This window comes from Cynocephalus volans, chromosome 1 (assembly GCF_027409185.1).
Source record: "Cynocephalus volans isolate mCynVol1 chromosome 1, mCynVol1.pri, whole genome shotgun sequence".
Lineage (NCBI taxonomy): Eukaryota > Metazoa > Chordata > Mammalia > Dermoptera > Cynocephalidae > Cynocephalus > Cynocephalus volans.
The window spans coordinates 48,269,102-48,285,198 of NC_084460.1; the positions used below are offsets into that span (position 1 = coordinate 48,269,102).

At 43.0% G+C, this 16,097-nt stretch overlaps 1 protein-coding gene and 1 pseudogene across 2 annotated transcripts; one reads left to right on the forward strand and one right to left on the reverse strand.

Moving 5' to 3' along the window:
- Positions 1 to 670: 670 nt before the first annotated feature.
- Positions 671 to 15,462, reverse strand: LOC134362088 (1,25-dihydroxyvitamin D(3) 24-hydroxylase, mitochondrial). Of its 2 annotated transcripts, XM_063077439.1 has the most exons (11): positions 15,205 to 15,462; positions 14,789 to 14,979; positions 13,404 to 13,497; positions 11,291 to 11,387; positions 8,071 to 8,162; positions 7,341 to 7,452; positions 5,808 to 5,953; positions 2,446 to 2,612; positions 1,573 to 1,651; positions 879 to 1,076; positions 671 to 781 (listed from the first exon to the last, which is right to left on the reverse strand). In XM_063077439.1, the coding sequence occupies exons 1-11, from the start codon at positions 15,460 to 15,462 to the stop codon at positions 671 to 673; spliced, it is 1,545 nt and encodes a 514-aa protein (XP_062933509.1). The 2 variants fall into 2 exon arrangements, with proteins under 2 accessions (XP_062933509.1, XP_062933517.1); XM_063077447.1 differs by lacking the exon at positions 879 to 1,076.
- On the forward strand, positions 13,553 to 13,635 carry LOC134364948 (small nucleolar RNA U3; annotated as a pseudogene).
- Positions 15,463 to 16,097: the final 635 nt, after the last annotated feature.

Sequence of the window (16,097 nt, forward strand, 5' to 3'; positions counted from 1 at the left end):
GGACCTCAATCCTTATAACCAGAAGGAACTAAATTCTGCCAACAACCCAAATTAGCAAAGACCTAGATTCTCCCCTAGAGCCTACAGAAGGAAACATAGGTCTGCTGACACTTTAATTCTAGCCTGGTGAGAGTCCTGTTGGATTTCTGACCTACAGAACTGTAAGATAATCTTCTGTGTTACATTTTAGTAATTTGTTATGGCAGCAATAGAAAGCTAATACCACAGCCCACCCATTCATTCACAAACTGCCTGTGGATGTTTTTATGCTTCATCAAGGCAGCATTAACTGGATGTAACATAGACCCCACGGCCCACAAAACCTAAAACATTTGCCAACTGCCCTTTACAGAAAAAATCTGTCAACCCCTGCTATTCACATACAAAAAACATTATAACAGCTAACATTTACTGAACGCTGATGCCAGGCTCTAGGCTAAGGACTTGGTATTCATGTCAATTTTCCATGATAGATACTATTTTGGTCACCATTTACAAATGAAAAAAATGGAGGCATAGAGTAAGAAACTGCTCAAGGTCACCAGCACGTCAGTGGTGAGCAGGGATTCAAAGCCAAATCTGGCTGGCTCCAGAGCTTGGTTCACCCGTTGGTCATTCACAGCACCTTGCAGAGAATAATGAACACCCCCAGATGCTCACCTTAGGTGACTTATCGCTGGCAGAAAGCGATGGGGAGCTCTCGGCTGGGTACCAGAATGCCCAAGTGCAGCATCTCGACAGGATCATTGTCTGTGGCCAAGATGTGATATTTGCGGATGATCTGGAACACACGTGCACAAAACAGCAGAATTACTCCTTTCTTCTCCTGCCTTGTAGAATAGCACAGAACATAATGAGAAATCTAGTAAGGGTTTTACCCAGCAAAGAGCCAAGTGGAGCTGGAGCTCGGCTAATCTGCGACCAATGCACATTCTTTTTCCAATGCCAAATGGAAGATGGGCAAAAGGATTAATCTTTTTCTTTTCTTGAAGCCAACGTTCAGGTCTAAACTGACTTGAATCTTTAAAATTGTCTTCATTGGATCCCAGCACCTGGGTGTTTAGCATCAACACTGTCTAAAAACACACAGGAACACATGGTGTTTAAAATGAGAATGCTTGAACAGCAGAATTTACAAAAGTGATCACCTTACAAATATGAAAGTCACCCACAAGTTAATAATAATAGCGATTGCCAACACACACTGAATGCTTAAACGGTACCAGGTAATAAATAGTAATGAACTTTAAGATTTGGCATCACATTTCACAACAACCTCATGAGGTAGATACTATTATTATCCCCATTTTACAGATGAGGAAGTTGAGGCTCACAGAGGTTATGTCACTCACTCAAAACTACACAGATGAAGGTGAAATTGATTCCAAGTCTCTGTATCTGCATCTGTCATTCCTCATCCTATACTATGCAACATGTCAATTACGCTCTACTGTCTCTGTATTTCTAAAATGAATGCTCTCCTAGTAAACAGTTTTAGGGAAATTTGATGAATATTTAAAAAGTGTAACTTTCAAAGTTGTATAAGTTACAAAATATACAAATTCTACTTACTCCTTTGGGTAAAGCATATTCACCCAGAACTGTTGCCTTGTCAAGTGTCCGAGTTGTAAATGGCACACTTGGGGTAAGCCTGAAAAAACAAAATTAAAAATGTAAAGGTGGGCACAGAACAAGTTCTATCTGAAGTGTCAATGGGAATGCAGATGAGGTTAAATAAATAAATGTTTCATAAATTCATACTCAAAAAGGGAATGCAATCCCAATTCTTCATAAAGAAGTTCTGTCTCTTCTGATATTTATATCTTGTTTCTTTTTCTTATCTTATTGTGTTGGTTAAAACCCTAGTACGAGGCTGTTTGGCAGCTGTTAATCAGGGTTTTCCCTGTTTCATTTCAGACATCTATACATATGTTTTTCATGCTTCATCCTGAAGTCTGATACTTGTTATACTTTCTCCTGTCTATCCTTCATGAAGTTAACACTATTTCCTTCTAATCCTAAAATGTGAGTTTTGTTTTCCAGAGAGGGTGTCCAAAGAATTTTTAAAGAACATTTTATACCAGAGGCTCAAAACCAACGCTGTCTGTATGTCTTATTATATAATAATATGGTTGTTTTACTGAGCATTCACCTCATATTCTTCAATTATGCCCTGATCTTAATTAGTGCTTATAGCATTCATTAGGGGAGTAGTAGTATTTGTTTAAAGGGGAGGACAGTGACTTTCCAAGATTGAAATTGCCCAAGTGATTTAGGAAATGAGTAATACGAAGAAAAGGAAAATGGTACCAAGGCTCTTCTCTGCAGTTTGATAAATGTTTATTCTCAGCTGGGGGAGCTGTCTATCAGCAGGCAACACCTCGTTATGTAATTAAGAGAACAGTTTTCTAATGTATTCACATTGGTTTAGACATATGTTCTTACCTCATAGATTCTTTCAGACAGGCTTTTAAATATGGCATATTTCTCAAATCCTCTGCCCGTGGCATCTGATTCTCAGGCAATACACTTTGAATTTCCTTAAGAAGCTTTTGTTGCACTTGGGGATTACGGGATAAGTTATAGAGAATCCACATTAAGCTGTTTGCTGTCTGAAAGTCAAATGGACACAGTCTTGAGTTTCTGTAAATAAACTGCCTTAAACCACTATCAGCTGAACAAAAGGTGATGCCTACCACCTTGCTCTGCAAATATATTAGTGATGCTTTGTCACATGCCCTTATTGGCTATGTCTTGAACAAATCCAATATATGAAAAGTCAGATTTATTTTACAAAACGTATCAATTAAGGATAGCTTATTTACCAAAGGAATAAAAATAAAATCCTTTCATCAGCTGCATAAGGATATTTAAAGTACAGTTTGACACGAACACTGTTTGAACACAAATGAGTGCATGTAAAACTGGTGAAATGAAAATTAGATTGGTGGATGATATTAGTGCCAATTTCTGGGTTGTGATAATGTTTTATTGCTATGCATGATGTTACCACTAGGGGATACTGGGTGAAGGACACAAGGGATCCCTCTCTATTTTATCTCAGAACTGAATGTGAATCTACAAATATCACAAAAAAAATTAATTAAAAATTGTCTGATGTAAAAAAAAATGATGTAAAAATTGAAGAAAAGGAGAGGAAGAAAGATCTTCAAAGTATTCCTAAAAAGAAGCTTTAAAAAAAATTTACAATGCAAATGCACAAGAAACTGCATTTCTGAAATTTCAAAGTTCTTTTGACCACACCCTAAAAAGTTACCACAAAAATAAAAAGGCACTATCTATACTCAAGGTTTCAGCCACATGCAAAGAGCCTGGGAGAAGGGTGCCAACACCAAAATAAGAAATTCTAGCATCAAGCTGAGTATTTCAAGGAAACAGCCACAGTTTCTGACAAAGGCTCATGGCCTTTCAAGTGGCATCTTTTATTTCCTTTTCAAAGGCAATGAGAAGAGAAAAAATATTGGCGGAAAAAACCAGTGTAGCTTTTAGCTACATAATATTCACCACTTGTTGTCACATGTATTTGTTTTTTTAGGCCTTTCTCAGCCAAATATTCCCCTAAAAATGGTCACTGTGTCCTCCCTCTGCAGACATGAAGACGCTGGTGCTAAGTGCCATGTGCCACTCACACAAATGAGCAAACAGCAAGCCAATTTGAAGCCAATGGTTATTTATTATTTTTGGAAGAAGACGCCTCCAAGGTGGGCTTCTTCATGTCAGAGGACCGACAGCCTTAGCTGCACGTAAGCTGCGGAAGGCATTATTGCAAGAGTCCAATTTACAAAACAGGAAAAGGGCGGAGCTGCCAAATTAAATATACTTTCAAATTTCTCTGATTTTCCAAATGGGACTTTCAGAATAGGCTTTCTAAAAAAGAAACGGATTTGACCATATCAGTGAGTCCCTTACCGCAAGTACCAAATAGGGTTTCCAAAAGGCAGATAACTGTAGCTTTCACCAAAGCCATGGAAGACAGTCTGGGCCTCTTAGGAAAACTGCAGAGGTTGGGTTATTCAAGGGAAGTGGCCTGGGAGACCTCAGAGACACAAACTATCCCAGCCTGACCTCCGTGGAGGAGACCCATCTCATTAGCTGGTCTTCTGCTTCCACTTTCTCCATGAAGTCCGTTCTCCACCCACCAGCCAGAGTCCACTTTTCAAAACATAAATTGATCAGATGACTCCGTGGCTTAAAATGCTCCAAGAGCTTCCCATCACAGGTATAATAAAATCCAACGCCCCCCCCTGGCTAACATAGCTCATCAATTTCTCCAATTGCCACTCTGACCACATTTGCCAGTTCTCTAGCTCCATCTCTCTTTCTGCCTCAGGGCCTTTGCATATGCTGTTTCCTTCACCTGCAGTGCTCTTCCACTGGGGCTTCCCATGGCTAGCTCCTTCCAGAATCAGCTCCAGTATTACTTCCTCAGAGAGGGGTCCCCATCTCCATCTCTATCTCTATCTCTCTCTATTACATCACCCTGATGGTTTCCTCCATGGCTCATACAATTATCTGAAACAATCATAATTGCTTGTTTACATATCTACTGTCTGTCTCCCCCACTAGCATATAAGTTCCGTGACGGTGAGGATCTTTGGTTTTGTTTTGTTTTTTGGCAGCTGGCCAGTATAGGGATTCAAACCCTTAACCTTAGTGCTACAAAGCTGTGCTCTAATCAACTGAACTAACCAGCAAGCCTTAGGTGAGGATCTTTGTCTCTGGCTCATGATGGTTTCTCAAGAATCTGGAACAGTCTCTGGCACATAGTAGAAACTCAATAGTTCCTTAATTCTTTAATTTATTCAGTAAGTATTTATTGGCCACTTTCCATATGCTGAGTACTATTCTATGTCCTGGGAAAGCAACAGTGGGCACAACAAAGTCTTTGCCCTCATAGTGCTCACATTCCAGTGGTAAAAAAACTAACCCATGAAGCTCACTTTTCACTTCAACAGGAAAGTAAGCTAGAATGAATCCCAACTTTTAAGAGCCCTCTGGAGCATGAGGGAGAAATTAGAACCTAGCTATTCCCCTGATGTAGAAAACCCTACTTGTTCTTTGGACAAGAAACACTATGGAAGAGGGGAAACATGGTGAAAAAAATAAACTGGTATATATTCTGCTTAGAGACTTTAAGGTGTATGAAATATTGGACCTATGAGGAATATTAATTTGCATCACTCCAATGATAGCTCAAAAAATGAATCCAAGCACCTGAACGCTCAGGTTGGTATTTGTGTTTGAAGTTTGGCAGTACCGAGTATCTACTAGGAGTATCACTCACATCCAAGACAGAATTTCGGTATTTAAAATTAGCTGTTTTGCTTAAATTCAAATCAGATTTTCCAGTTTTAGGTAGAAAAAATACTATTGACCTGGAAGAGAGTATTTCATTGTCTTTAACAGTCACCATTAGGCAATTTGGGGTAATTTGTGCAACAAATACATCCCAAAATACATCCAATTTTTAAAAACCTATAGTATCTATCTTGCCAGCGTATGGAAATTTACAGCTTCGGGACTCCTGTAGCAGTCTGCATGTTTGTCACAGCACCAATCAGATCCCACTCTGGATTTTCATCACTGGGACACATGAGGTCTCTCCCTACCAAAAAGCTGTGCACTGAGCCCCCAGTGGCATCCAGTACGAGATTTTTCAGTTTTGCTAAGCGGGCACTCAGTTAATCCTGGTGGAATAAGTGAGTTAAATCACTGTATAAAATTTGTTGTGAAAGAATTGTGCAGACTGTTTATGTAGCCAGCTATAATCCAGCCCCCCACCTTACCGTTTCTACAGCAGCCAGCTGGAGCTCCGTGACGGCAGCATACAATTCTTTCTTTGAAAGCTTATTGTTGTGATAAATATCACAAAGGAAATCTGCACTAGGCTGCTGAGTGTATTTCTCTAACCGGTTGTTGATACAAGATTTGACTATTAGAGAAGAGAAAAAAGAGAGGAAGTTAGTTGAAAATTAGGATTATGAAAAGAACAAAAGGCAACCTAAGACCAAAGTCCTTCTTGAAATTTCAAGAGTCTTTCCAGAGACATTGACAATTTGTTATATAAACTAACATCACCTTCTTGTTAAGCCAGCAACGATCTATCAATGCCACATGAGCAAGCTTTCTCAAAATTTAATGTGCATAGGAGTCACCTGGGAGTCTTCTTAAACTACAGATTCTGAATCAGGGTTCCAGGGTGAGCCTGGAAGGCCACATTTCTAACAAGCTCTGATGCTGCTGATCTGCAGGTCACATTATGAGTAGCAAGAGCTTAGAGGTTGGAAGAGATCAGCATGAAAGAAGGTGAGTTCACTTTCAGAATCAGAACTTGGACCCAGAGATTACCAAACACACACACATACATGCAAGTACAGTGCCCATGCATGTTGAAGGTGATGGTAGAAATTTCTAACATTTATAAAGTACATGCTAGGTATGTGTCTTCTCACTTCAATGCATTATGCAAGCAACCACCAAACTAATAAAAATGATGATGAAGGTACTGATAATGATGGTCACATATGGTACGGCCCTTCTGCCTGGCTTCAAACCCTGGCTTTGCCATCTGCAGCTCAACTGGGGTGATCATCATTCTCCTAAATGTGCTCATCATGTCATCTTACGAAAGCCAGGGTTTGAAGCCAGACATGTCTTTTCCCTAGCATGTCATTCCTGGGAAAGTTACTTCTATGTGTCTCAGGTGCATCACTCGGGGCTAATAAAAGGACCTACCTTATAGGTTTGTTGTGAGGATTAAATGAGTATATGTATGAATAATACCTAGCACCAAATATTCTCTCCATCATGTGGCAGGAATAGCTCTGGCCTACTGAGATATTGTGATATGCCAAGTTTTTATATCATGAATATTAGAGCTAGAAACAGCTGCATTGAGATGAGTACTATAATTACTATTATTAGCCTATTTAAATGAGACAATGCAACAGAGGACAAAAAGGTGACAGCACATTTAGCCAATCCACCACAACCAGTGACAGAGCTCAACGTGAACCCAGGAACCTCTGATTCCAAAGCTCTTGCTTTTAACAACTCTTGATTCCAAAGCTCTTGCTTTTAACAACTCTTAATTCCCAAAGAAGACAACAGGAAGCTGCCCCCTCCCTTTTACTTAGAATTTGTCTAGACTAGGGTGATCCCAAAACTCATGTGTTTGCAAAGTCCGAACCAATCCATGGAAGGATCAAAGTGGTTAAGCCAAGAAGATCATTCCAAGCCTTCCCTCAGCAGCTCCAGAGATGGGGTTGCTGGAATTGTGTCGGCCAGTGTGAAATTGTGTCGGCCAGCAGCTCTTTTACCTGATTTGAAAATGGTGTCCCAGGCCAGCGTGTGGGCCTGCCAGACCTTGGTGTTGAGGCTCCTATGCAGCTCGACTGGGGTGACCATCATTCTCCCAAATGTGCTCATCATCTGTGAGAAACACAAGCACCCTTTTATTCCAAATTGTCCTTCTCTCAAGGAAAACTTTCATTCTGGAAGAGGAGCATTCTAAACCATGGCACCCTGTGCTTCCGGAAAGGTCAGAATCCAAAGGCCGTCCCTGACCCTCTCCGCACTAGTTCTGACAGCAATGCCCACTCCCTACCTCCAGTGAAAGGTTGAAAATAATCTTGGGGATGATTTTCCACTGGATGTGTTTAATAAAAATGTGATCTCATGATCAAAAGTATCACTCATTCCCAGACCAATTTCACAGTGTCTACCATATCCACACACTACCTATTCAAAAATTTTAAATCTGAAAATTTTCAGACCCTTCAAAAAAGTATTTTTAAACAACTAACCTTTAACTGAAATACCTATTTTAACCTTGCCTAAACAAAGAAATAATGGATTTAGTGCGCTTCTTGATATGTGAATATATGCACATACATACATTAGAATATATAGTACACATTAAAATGAACGCTTAACTTTTGAGATAAAATAAGTGTGTATGTCAGTCTTTGGGAAACACTGTGAAGTTCTATAAAAATCAATGTCCTAAGTATCAGTCAGGGGAACTGCTCTCCTAAAGGGGCTGCTTACTGTTTTGATGGCCATGATGAAGTTCAAAGCTTCATCCCCTGCATTCTTCTGAAGGAGCCCAAATCTCTTCTCATATAACACAAGGCAGATACCTGTTATTTGAAATAATCATCACTGTTACACAATCCCAGCAACACTGGAGTCTATGATTAGTTGGCAATTAAAGACTTGATTCTGTGTCTCATAAGAGTGTGGTCTCTTCTAAGAAAAAACAGAAGTCCAAGAACATGGCAAAGAGTCTGAGAGAAAGGGGCATGATCATTCTCATTTCTTCCTAAAAATTATCTCCAGACCCAATGACCCATCCCCTTAGAACCTCCTGATCAGTGATGCACTGTCCTTAGTCATGTCAGTCATATAGAAGATCTGGGGACTGTAGCAAAGGTGTTGTTGGCTAGGGCTGTGCTGTGCCTTTAGCTCTGATGTGTTGCAGGAGTCATTTATTGGATTCTGTTGCCTTATGTGATCCATGGAAAGCCATTCATGAGAGGAAGAGAAGGGGCAGGAATAATTATGTGTTGAGCACTCACTATGTGCCAGGCACTGGGCTAGAACTTTATATATATTTTTTTCTATTTTATCTTCTTATTTAGACACAATCTCTTTAAAACTAAAATTTCCAACTCTTTATTTTGAAACTTTTTACCTACAAAAAAGTCAAAGGAACAGTGTAATAAATACTTGTATCCTCTGAATTCAGATGCAGTAATCATTAACATTTTGCTACAATTACTTTCTCTGTATGTGCATGTATACACAGAAGTGTATATGTGTCTGTGTGTGCTAACCCATTTAAAAATAATTTTCAGTTCTCATGACACTTCACAATTAAATACTTTAGCAGTAACTTCCTGAGAATAAAGACATTCTCCAACACAACCACAGTGTCATTAACATCCCTAAGAACTTTAGCAGCCATTCCATAATTCATCTCCTGTGTGCCCACTTAAAAATTCCGCTATTGTCTTAAAAATTGTCTTCTATAACCATTTTCTTCTGCGATCCAGGATACTATAGCCACCTTTTGTTCAACTTACAAACTAGGATACTGGGCCTAAGATGGTAAACGACTGGCCTAAAATCATAAAGCTGAGAAGCGAGAGTGCAAATCCACAGCTTTTCCAACTCGGTCCATGTGTTCCCAACCTCACTCATTCTTGTTCAGCCTTTAAAGGTTTTCCCAGTCTTTATACATGAAAGAATTTCTTCTGTAATGCCTTGCTTTTGCCAGAGTTCATCACTGATACCAGATATAGTAGACATCATTAATAGCCTACCCAATTCCCATTCTCCCCCTTTTCATCCTTAAGTGAACCCTGATCTTATTTAGATTGTCAGTGTCTCAGTCCCCAGGCAGTTAAGTCAGGATCGATTCAAGACTGACAACAATCTTGTTTCTCTAGTTCCTAGCCTTCCCTGTAGCAGCCACGGTAACCACATGACCCAATTCTGGCCAATGAGACCTAGGAGAAAAAGTTTTTTTTTTTTTTTTTTTTTGCTTTCTTGACAAAGGGACCAGTGAAGCTGGCTTGGTTCCTCCCCTCTCCTTCTTGATTTTTTCCTAGAATACAGAGGAGAGGTCAGGAGTGGCAGCAGTCATTCTGCAACAAGCCAAGAAGCTAAGGATGGATGAGCAAGAAGCTGGAAAGGGCTTGGGTCCTCAATGACATCGCTGAGTGCCTGTGGTGGACCACCCTCCTTGAGACTTCTCGTAATGCTAAGCAGTAGCTTTTAAACCAACAGAGTCAGGTTTTCTTTGAATTGCAACTAAATGCATTCGATAGATACTCCTTAATTTGGCAACTTCCAGAGGACAGTTTCCAAAACACACACTTCTTTTCTCCTTTATAGTCATTCTCTCCCTTTATTAATGCCTCCTATGGGTTTCTTATTTGCATGGAACTTTCTAGTAATCTCAGATGACTTGTCCATAACTTTAAATGAGGTTGATCTAGTGGGAGAGACAGGTAACTGCAAAAGCCTCCACTTGGGCATGCCCTCTCCAATCCCTCTCATCAGCAGCCAGAGCGATCCTTCTAGGAAATCTGACCATGCCACTCCCTGCTAAGAACACCCTACTGTTGCTCCTAGTTACTCTCAAACTCCTGTCCCTGGTTGATAAGGCCTTCCATGGGCTGGGTGCTGTCCCCTCCCATTCTCTGTCCTCCTCAGACCCTCCTTTACAGGATATGCTTCAATCATTCTGGATGTCTTTGGCCAGAACATTCCTCACTTTCTCATTTTCACCTGGTAAACTCCTACTCATCCATATAGTCTTAGCTGAGATGGCACCAGCTCCATGAAGTGTCCCCTGAACAAGCTCAGCTTAGGTGGCCCTCTAGGATTCTCCCACAGCCCTGAACTTCCTCAGTCAGATGCTTAACCACCCGATTGCAATTGCCTGCTCTATTGCCAGCTCCCATGGGCAGTGAGCTCATCAAGATGGGCCTCTGCCTTTTATCCCCAGAATGATCCTGAAAGAAAGTCATCAAGCTTCTCTCTGCTTGGGACACTGCATGGCTTCCCATCTGAATCACACTAAAAGCACAAGTTCTTGCTGGGACCTATGGGCTCTGCCTGCCCTGGCGCCTGCCTCCTTTTGACCCCATCTACTTTCGCAGCCTCTTCTTCCTTTCTCCCTTGCTCACCATGATCCACTCACACCAGCCTCCTTGCACCTCCTCAAATGCAGTGTTCATGTTTCCACCTCAGGACATTTGCACTTCCTGTCTCTACTGTTGGGAACAGTCATCCACAGATACCCTCATGACTTGCTCCTTCCCTTCGTTTAGGTCTCATGTCAAATGTCCCCTTACCAAAGAGAACTTCTCTCACCCAGGCGCCTCCTTTAAGTGCTTTCTTGAGTTTCTTACTCTTTTCTGTTACTCCTTGGCAGAGTATATGTTACAATGTGTGCACTTGTTGACTGTCACTCTGACTGGAATCTAAGCTCCACAAGGGAGAGATGTTGCCTGTTTTGTTCATGGCTGTGTCCCTTGTACCTAGCATGGTGCCTGATGCATAGCAGGTGTTCAATCAATGTTTCTTAAATGACTTCATAAACAACCCTTAGTGCGGGGCATAATTTAAGTGCCTAAAGCATTAAAAGGCCGTGGTGGCCCTTCTCTAGTCAGTGACAGTGTATGATTGCAGAAGAGTCGTGTTTCATCCTTAACGTTACTTGCAAAATCAAATGAGCAAGACTGTGAAGACAACTTACTTTCAAACGACCATTTGTTCAGTTCACTGTATAAGTCTTCAATGTGGCCTCTTTCATCACAGAGCTCATCTATTCTAACCATAAAATCAGCCAAGACCTTAAAAAGAAAAAAAAAAAAAAACCCACAGAAGACACAAAGTCATTGAAGGAAATCAAAAGTTGAAAGCTCGGTAAGCTACCTTCAGGTTTTGCTATGTTGTACATTTATTGCCCATAATGTTATTCATTCTGAAATAACACTAATTACTTATTCTCCCCGGGAACCCAACTTATCCCCTAACAACCTTGTCCTGGGTTGTTCCCTGAACTTTTCCTGCAGCCACTCTGAAGCTTAAGTTTCAGTGTTTGATCTAAAAATGATTCTGGCAATTTAGGAAGAGGAAAACATTTCTTTTAATCAGAATAGAATAAACCACAAAGGAGGAGTCAGCCAAGTGTCCCTATTGGCACAACCTCTCAAGAACTGTGACAGTGGATCTTCCCTGAATTGCATTTCCATAGCTGGGCCAGCAATCATCTCTTTATTGGCTGGTTGTCATGTTAAGCATGCTGAACTTGGAGCCAGGAGATCTGTAAGTTCTGCATGCGACTCCCTTACTAAATAGCTCAGTGACCTTGGATAGTTACATAAGGCCTCTAGATGCCAGTTTCAAAAACCAGGGTTTTAGATGATTAATGCCTCATATATAATGAAGTTAGTATAGTATCAAGCACTGTACAAAGTATATTGTCTTAGCTGATCCTCATAGCAACCCAATGAGGATGCAGGTATTGTCATTACTCCCATTTCCCTTATAAAAGACGAGAAAACTGAGGCTTAGAGAGGGTGAGTCACAGGTCCATGGATACATACTGTGAAGGACCATGAGACATGGTATGTATGACTACAAAGCCTGCCGCACATGTAACCAAAGGGTATGTTTAGTTTGCTCACATAGTGCATTAAAAAGTACTTTGTTTATTTTGTTTATTATTATTTATTTTTAATTTTTTTGGTGGCTGGCCAATACCAGGAACTGAACCTTTCACTTTGGTGTTACAAGACTGCACTCTAACCAACTGATCTAACCAGCCAGCCCCTTAAAAAAAGTATTTTGAATTTGTTACCATTAAAAAATCAAGAGATATCACATACACGTGTGGATTTCCAACTGCTCCTCAAAAATATATTAATAATTACAAGATGTGGTGGCACCGGGTCTGCATCCCCATGTTGCAGTAATTTGCTGGACCTGGGGCAGCTGTCCCCTCTAGGAAGGGACATACTATTCTTATTCCATTAATCCTTACTGGACTGCCTTATTCTTTTATATTAATTATGTGGCCTGTAGAAGCATCTGAGTTTGCAAATTCTCACCTATGTAAGCTCCTCTAGGTCTAAGTCCAGTTCCAAATAAACATCCAAAATGTATAGGAGTAAAAAGAGATCATCCTATGCTTAAATCCCTTTTGACTCCCTGCTGGCTAAAGGATAATGTCCAAATACTCTAGAATGGTACAAAAACATTATTAAGATCTACCCTCTGTCCAGCATCATTTCAGAGAAAGCCTCACTTCAGCTGCTCTGAATGTCTGATTCTCTGAACACACCAGGTCACTGCATGCCTCTGTATTTTCTCTGTATTCTCTCTGCCCGAATGCCTTTCCCCACCTTATTTGCCTTGCAGACTTCCATTCATCTTGCAAAATCCAGCCCAAATGTCACTACCTAAGAACTTTGCAAGCATTATTTTATTTAATCTTTACAGCATATCTGTGGGGTGGGAACTGCCATTTTGTAGATTGGGAAACCAAGGCTTAGGAAGGTTAAGTGGTATAGTCAGGTCTCATAGCTAGTGGGTGACAGGCTGGGGTTAAAATAGAAGACTGTGGAATACTGAAGGCTTGCTTGTAACTGCTCCCTCATTGTGATATTACTTTAAAAGAGGGCAAGGGAGGGAGAAATAAAGGTTTTGGGGGAGGAGGATACAGGAGGGGAATGGAGAGAAAGAGAAAACCTGAAATCATCCATATTGTATGCTTTTCCCTCTGCACTTCAGAGTTGTGACTTGAAACTCCATTATCTTCCCTCTATCCCCAAGAGACCCAGGAAACCTGGCCGCAGTCTGCAAACCTCATTGATTTTGTTGTCCAGCTTCATAACTTCCACTGGTTTCATTAGTTTCTTTTGAAAGGCACTCCGGACCCTCTGCCAGTCTTCTCCTTCCCTGGGAGAGAAGCAGGATTATATTTAAAGCAAATTAAAAAAAAAAAAAAGGGAGAAATACTATACTTTCTGGGATCATTTCTATAGTTCGTTTCTAGAGAATTTTCTCTGAATGCAAGGGGGAAAAATAATGAAAAAAAAAAAAAGAAGTAAAGAAAAGAAGGGAGAAACAGATATCTCCAACTGTAATTTCATGGACAATACAATCAAATGAACACAGAAAATCATGCTAAGAAATATGCAGAGAATATTAGCATTAGAATATTTGGGGCTGTTTGACAATAGGATGGAAAAGCTCCTTTCCTCCTAGTCAAGGACTGCACCAGAAAGTTGAAACCCAAATAATTTAGATTCAGGGCTTTTGAGGTGTCTTTGCAGGGCTGCAAGGCCAGAGGCCTCAATTCCCAGCAGTATGTGAACACCGCTTCACCAGTAACTCAGATTTGTTTGAGGAAAAACTTTGTCTCCTTTCAATTCATTGGCTTGGACCTCACATTCACAAAACACATCAAATTCAGAATTTTGTCATTGCCTCCAAATAATATAGTCAAAGATTTGCTGGAGTTGGAGAAAGCCTGTCGCCACCACACGCCCTGATGCACTTGCCCCATAGCTGGCCACACAGCTTGTGACGCACCATACAGTAATATGGTTTTTAATTCCGGTAATCATATAATGAAAAATACGACTATTACTCATTACAATTTAGGAGTTAAAAAAAAGTGCTAATTTGTCAAATGTTAACAGTTAAAAAGCAGAGGAATCACATTGCACTGTAGCATTTATTAAAATGCAACCTTGACACCCCTCCTCATCCCACCTTTACAGATAGACCTAGGTCATAACCCCCAGTCCTCTCCAGAAAGGAAGGTCATTGTCAAATGCAAAAGAAGTTAATTTCAGACTTTTAAGCTCCCAAGAGAGGATTTCAGGGAACTTTAAGGATCATTTTGTTTGTATGAGATGTTTGCCTGGCACCCTGCCTTAAGAACCTCATCCTACACAGCGTCTGAATACCACAATTTATACATCCCTGTTTGGGCATTTCTTTGATGGAAGGGTGTGGGCCTGCCCGGCTGCCACAGAGGACACAGGTGTTGGGTGCTCGGGTGTGCAGTACAGCTTTCCCCTGGACTTATTCTAGTCGGGGTTGCACCTGCACTGGGTAGGGTCTTTGGTAACTTTCCTGCATAAGAAGGGTCCAAACCCCAGAGAACTGGAACCCCCGCCCCTTCCCGACCTCCAGGCGCATCAGGCCTGGCTGTCTGCCCCATCAAGCGCACTGCACTCACAGGATCAGCAGCCCGTAGCCTTCCTCGCGGTAGTCGCGGTAGGCCTTCCAGGGTTTGATCTCCAGCCGCTGCGGGTACGCGCTCTCCGTGCGGTACAGCTCTTCGAGCAGGCACGGCGAGCCCAGGTGCACCGAGTCGAAGGAACCCAACTTCATGCGGAAAATCTTGCCGTACTTCTTGTGGTACTCCGCCTGCAGCGGGCCGGGCACAGCGCAGAGTCGGCGCGCATCCTCGGCAGTCCCAGGAGCGATTCTCCCTCCCCGCCTCCTTCCTCCCCCGGGGCCGGAGACCGCCGCTGCGGGGACATCGGAGCACACCGTGCGCCCGGGGCCGCCCGCCTCGGGGAGGGTTTGGATCGCCACTGGGAGAGCAGGGCAGGGAGGAGAGAGAGAATTGGGGCGCGACGAGGTCTTTACCAGGGTGTCGTGCTGTTTCTTAAGCCCCCCTTTCCAGAGAATCTCCAGCAGGCTACCCAGCAGCGGCCAGTTAGTGGGGCCGGGCAGGGCGGCCGCGTTCTGCGTCTCGCCACCTGCCATCAACGGGCAAAGGGGTACCTCCCGCGGCTGAGGGGGCGAGCACGCCGTAGATGTCACGGGTCTGGGGGGCTGCCCGAGGCTGCGCAGCTGCTTCAGGAAGGCGGCGAGGGAGCGGCTCTTGCTGATGGGGGAGCTCATGGCAGCGGGGGAACCGGGCGCGTGGGAAAGCGCGGGGACTGGGGAGGTGGCGGAGAGGCGCTTTCGGGATCTGGGGGCTTGGTGATTCGCGGAAAGAGAGGCAAAGAGGGCCAGCAGGTGTGATGCAAAGGGGTGGAGAAGGGACAGGGAGCAGTAAGGACCCCGGCGAGGATGCTCGACGCTGCACAGAGCAGCAGCCTCAGGGCGCGGGTGACCGCGTTGCGTTGGCCGCAGGGACTGGAGGAGTGTGTGGCCCGGGGGTCGGATGCCACTTGGAAGAGGAAAGAAGGAACTGTGGGTCCGCTTGTTGGTCTGCAAGTCTGCAGCCGCGGGGTGGGGGTGTCAAGGAGGGTAGAAGAGATGCTGCTGGCGCTGCGGTTTCCTCCTGTCCCTCTCGCTGCTCCCATGCCCGGAGACTACGTATTTATGGAGACAGGGCAGGACCTGGGTGGCCAATGAGCACTCTGAGTAGGGTGGTGTGGGTTCGGCTGGCCAGGCCCCCAGGGACGCGGGATCCGGGGTGGGGGTGGGTGGAAAGAGGATGGAGTCAGCGAGGTGAGCGAGGGCGCCAGGGACTCGGGTGACCGGTGCGCGGCTCGCCCGGGGGGAGCGCCGCGGACTCCACCCCGGAGATA

Excerpts from the sequence above, each read along its gene's own strand:
- LOC134362088 (XM_063077439.1), bottom strand. The coding sequence starts at position 15,462 with ATGAGCTCCCCCATCAGCAAGAGCCGCTCCCTCGCCGCCTTCCTGAAG. Across the intron at positions 5,954-7,340 it reads GGACACCATTTTCAAATCAG|TCAAATCTTGTATCAACAAC; the intron begins GTAAAAGAGCTG and ends CTTCTCTAATAG. Across the intron at positions 2,613-5,807 it reads AGCTGGCTGCTGTAGAAACG|ACAGCAAACAGCTTAATGTG; the intron begins GTAAGGTGGGGG and ends TTTGACTTTCAG.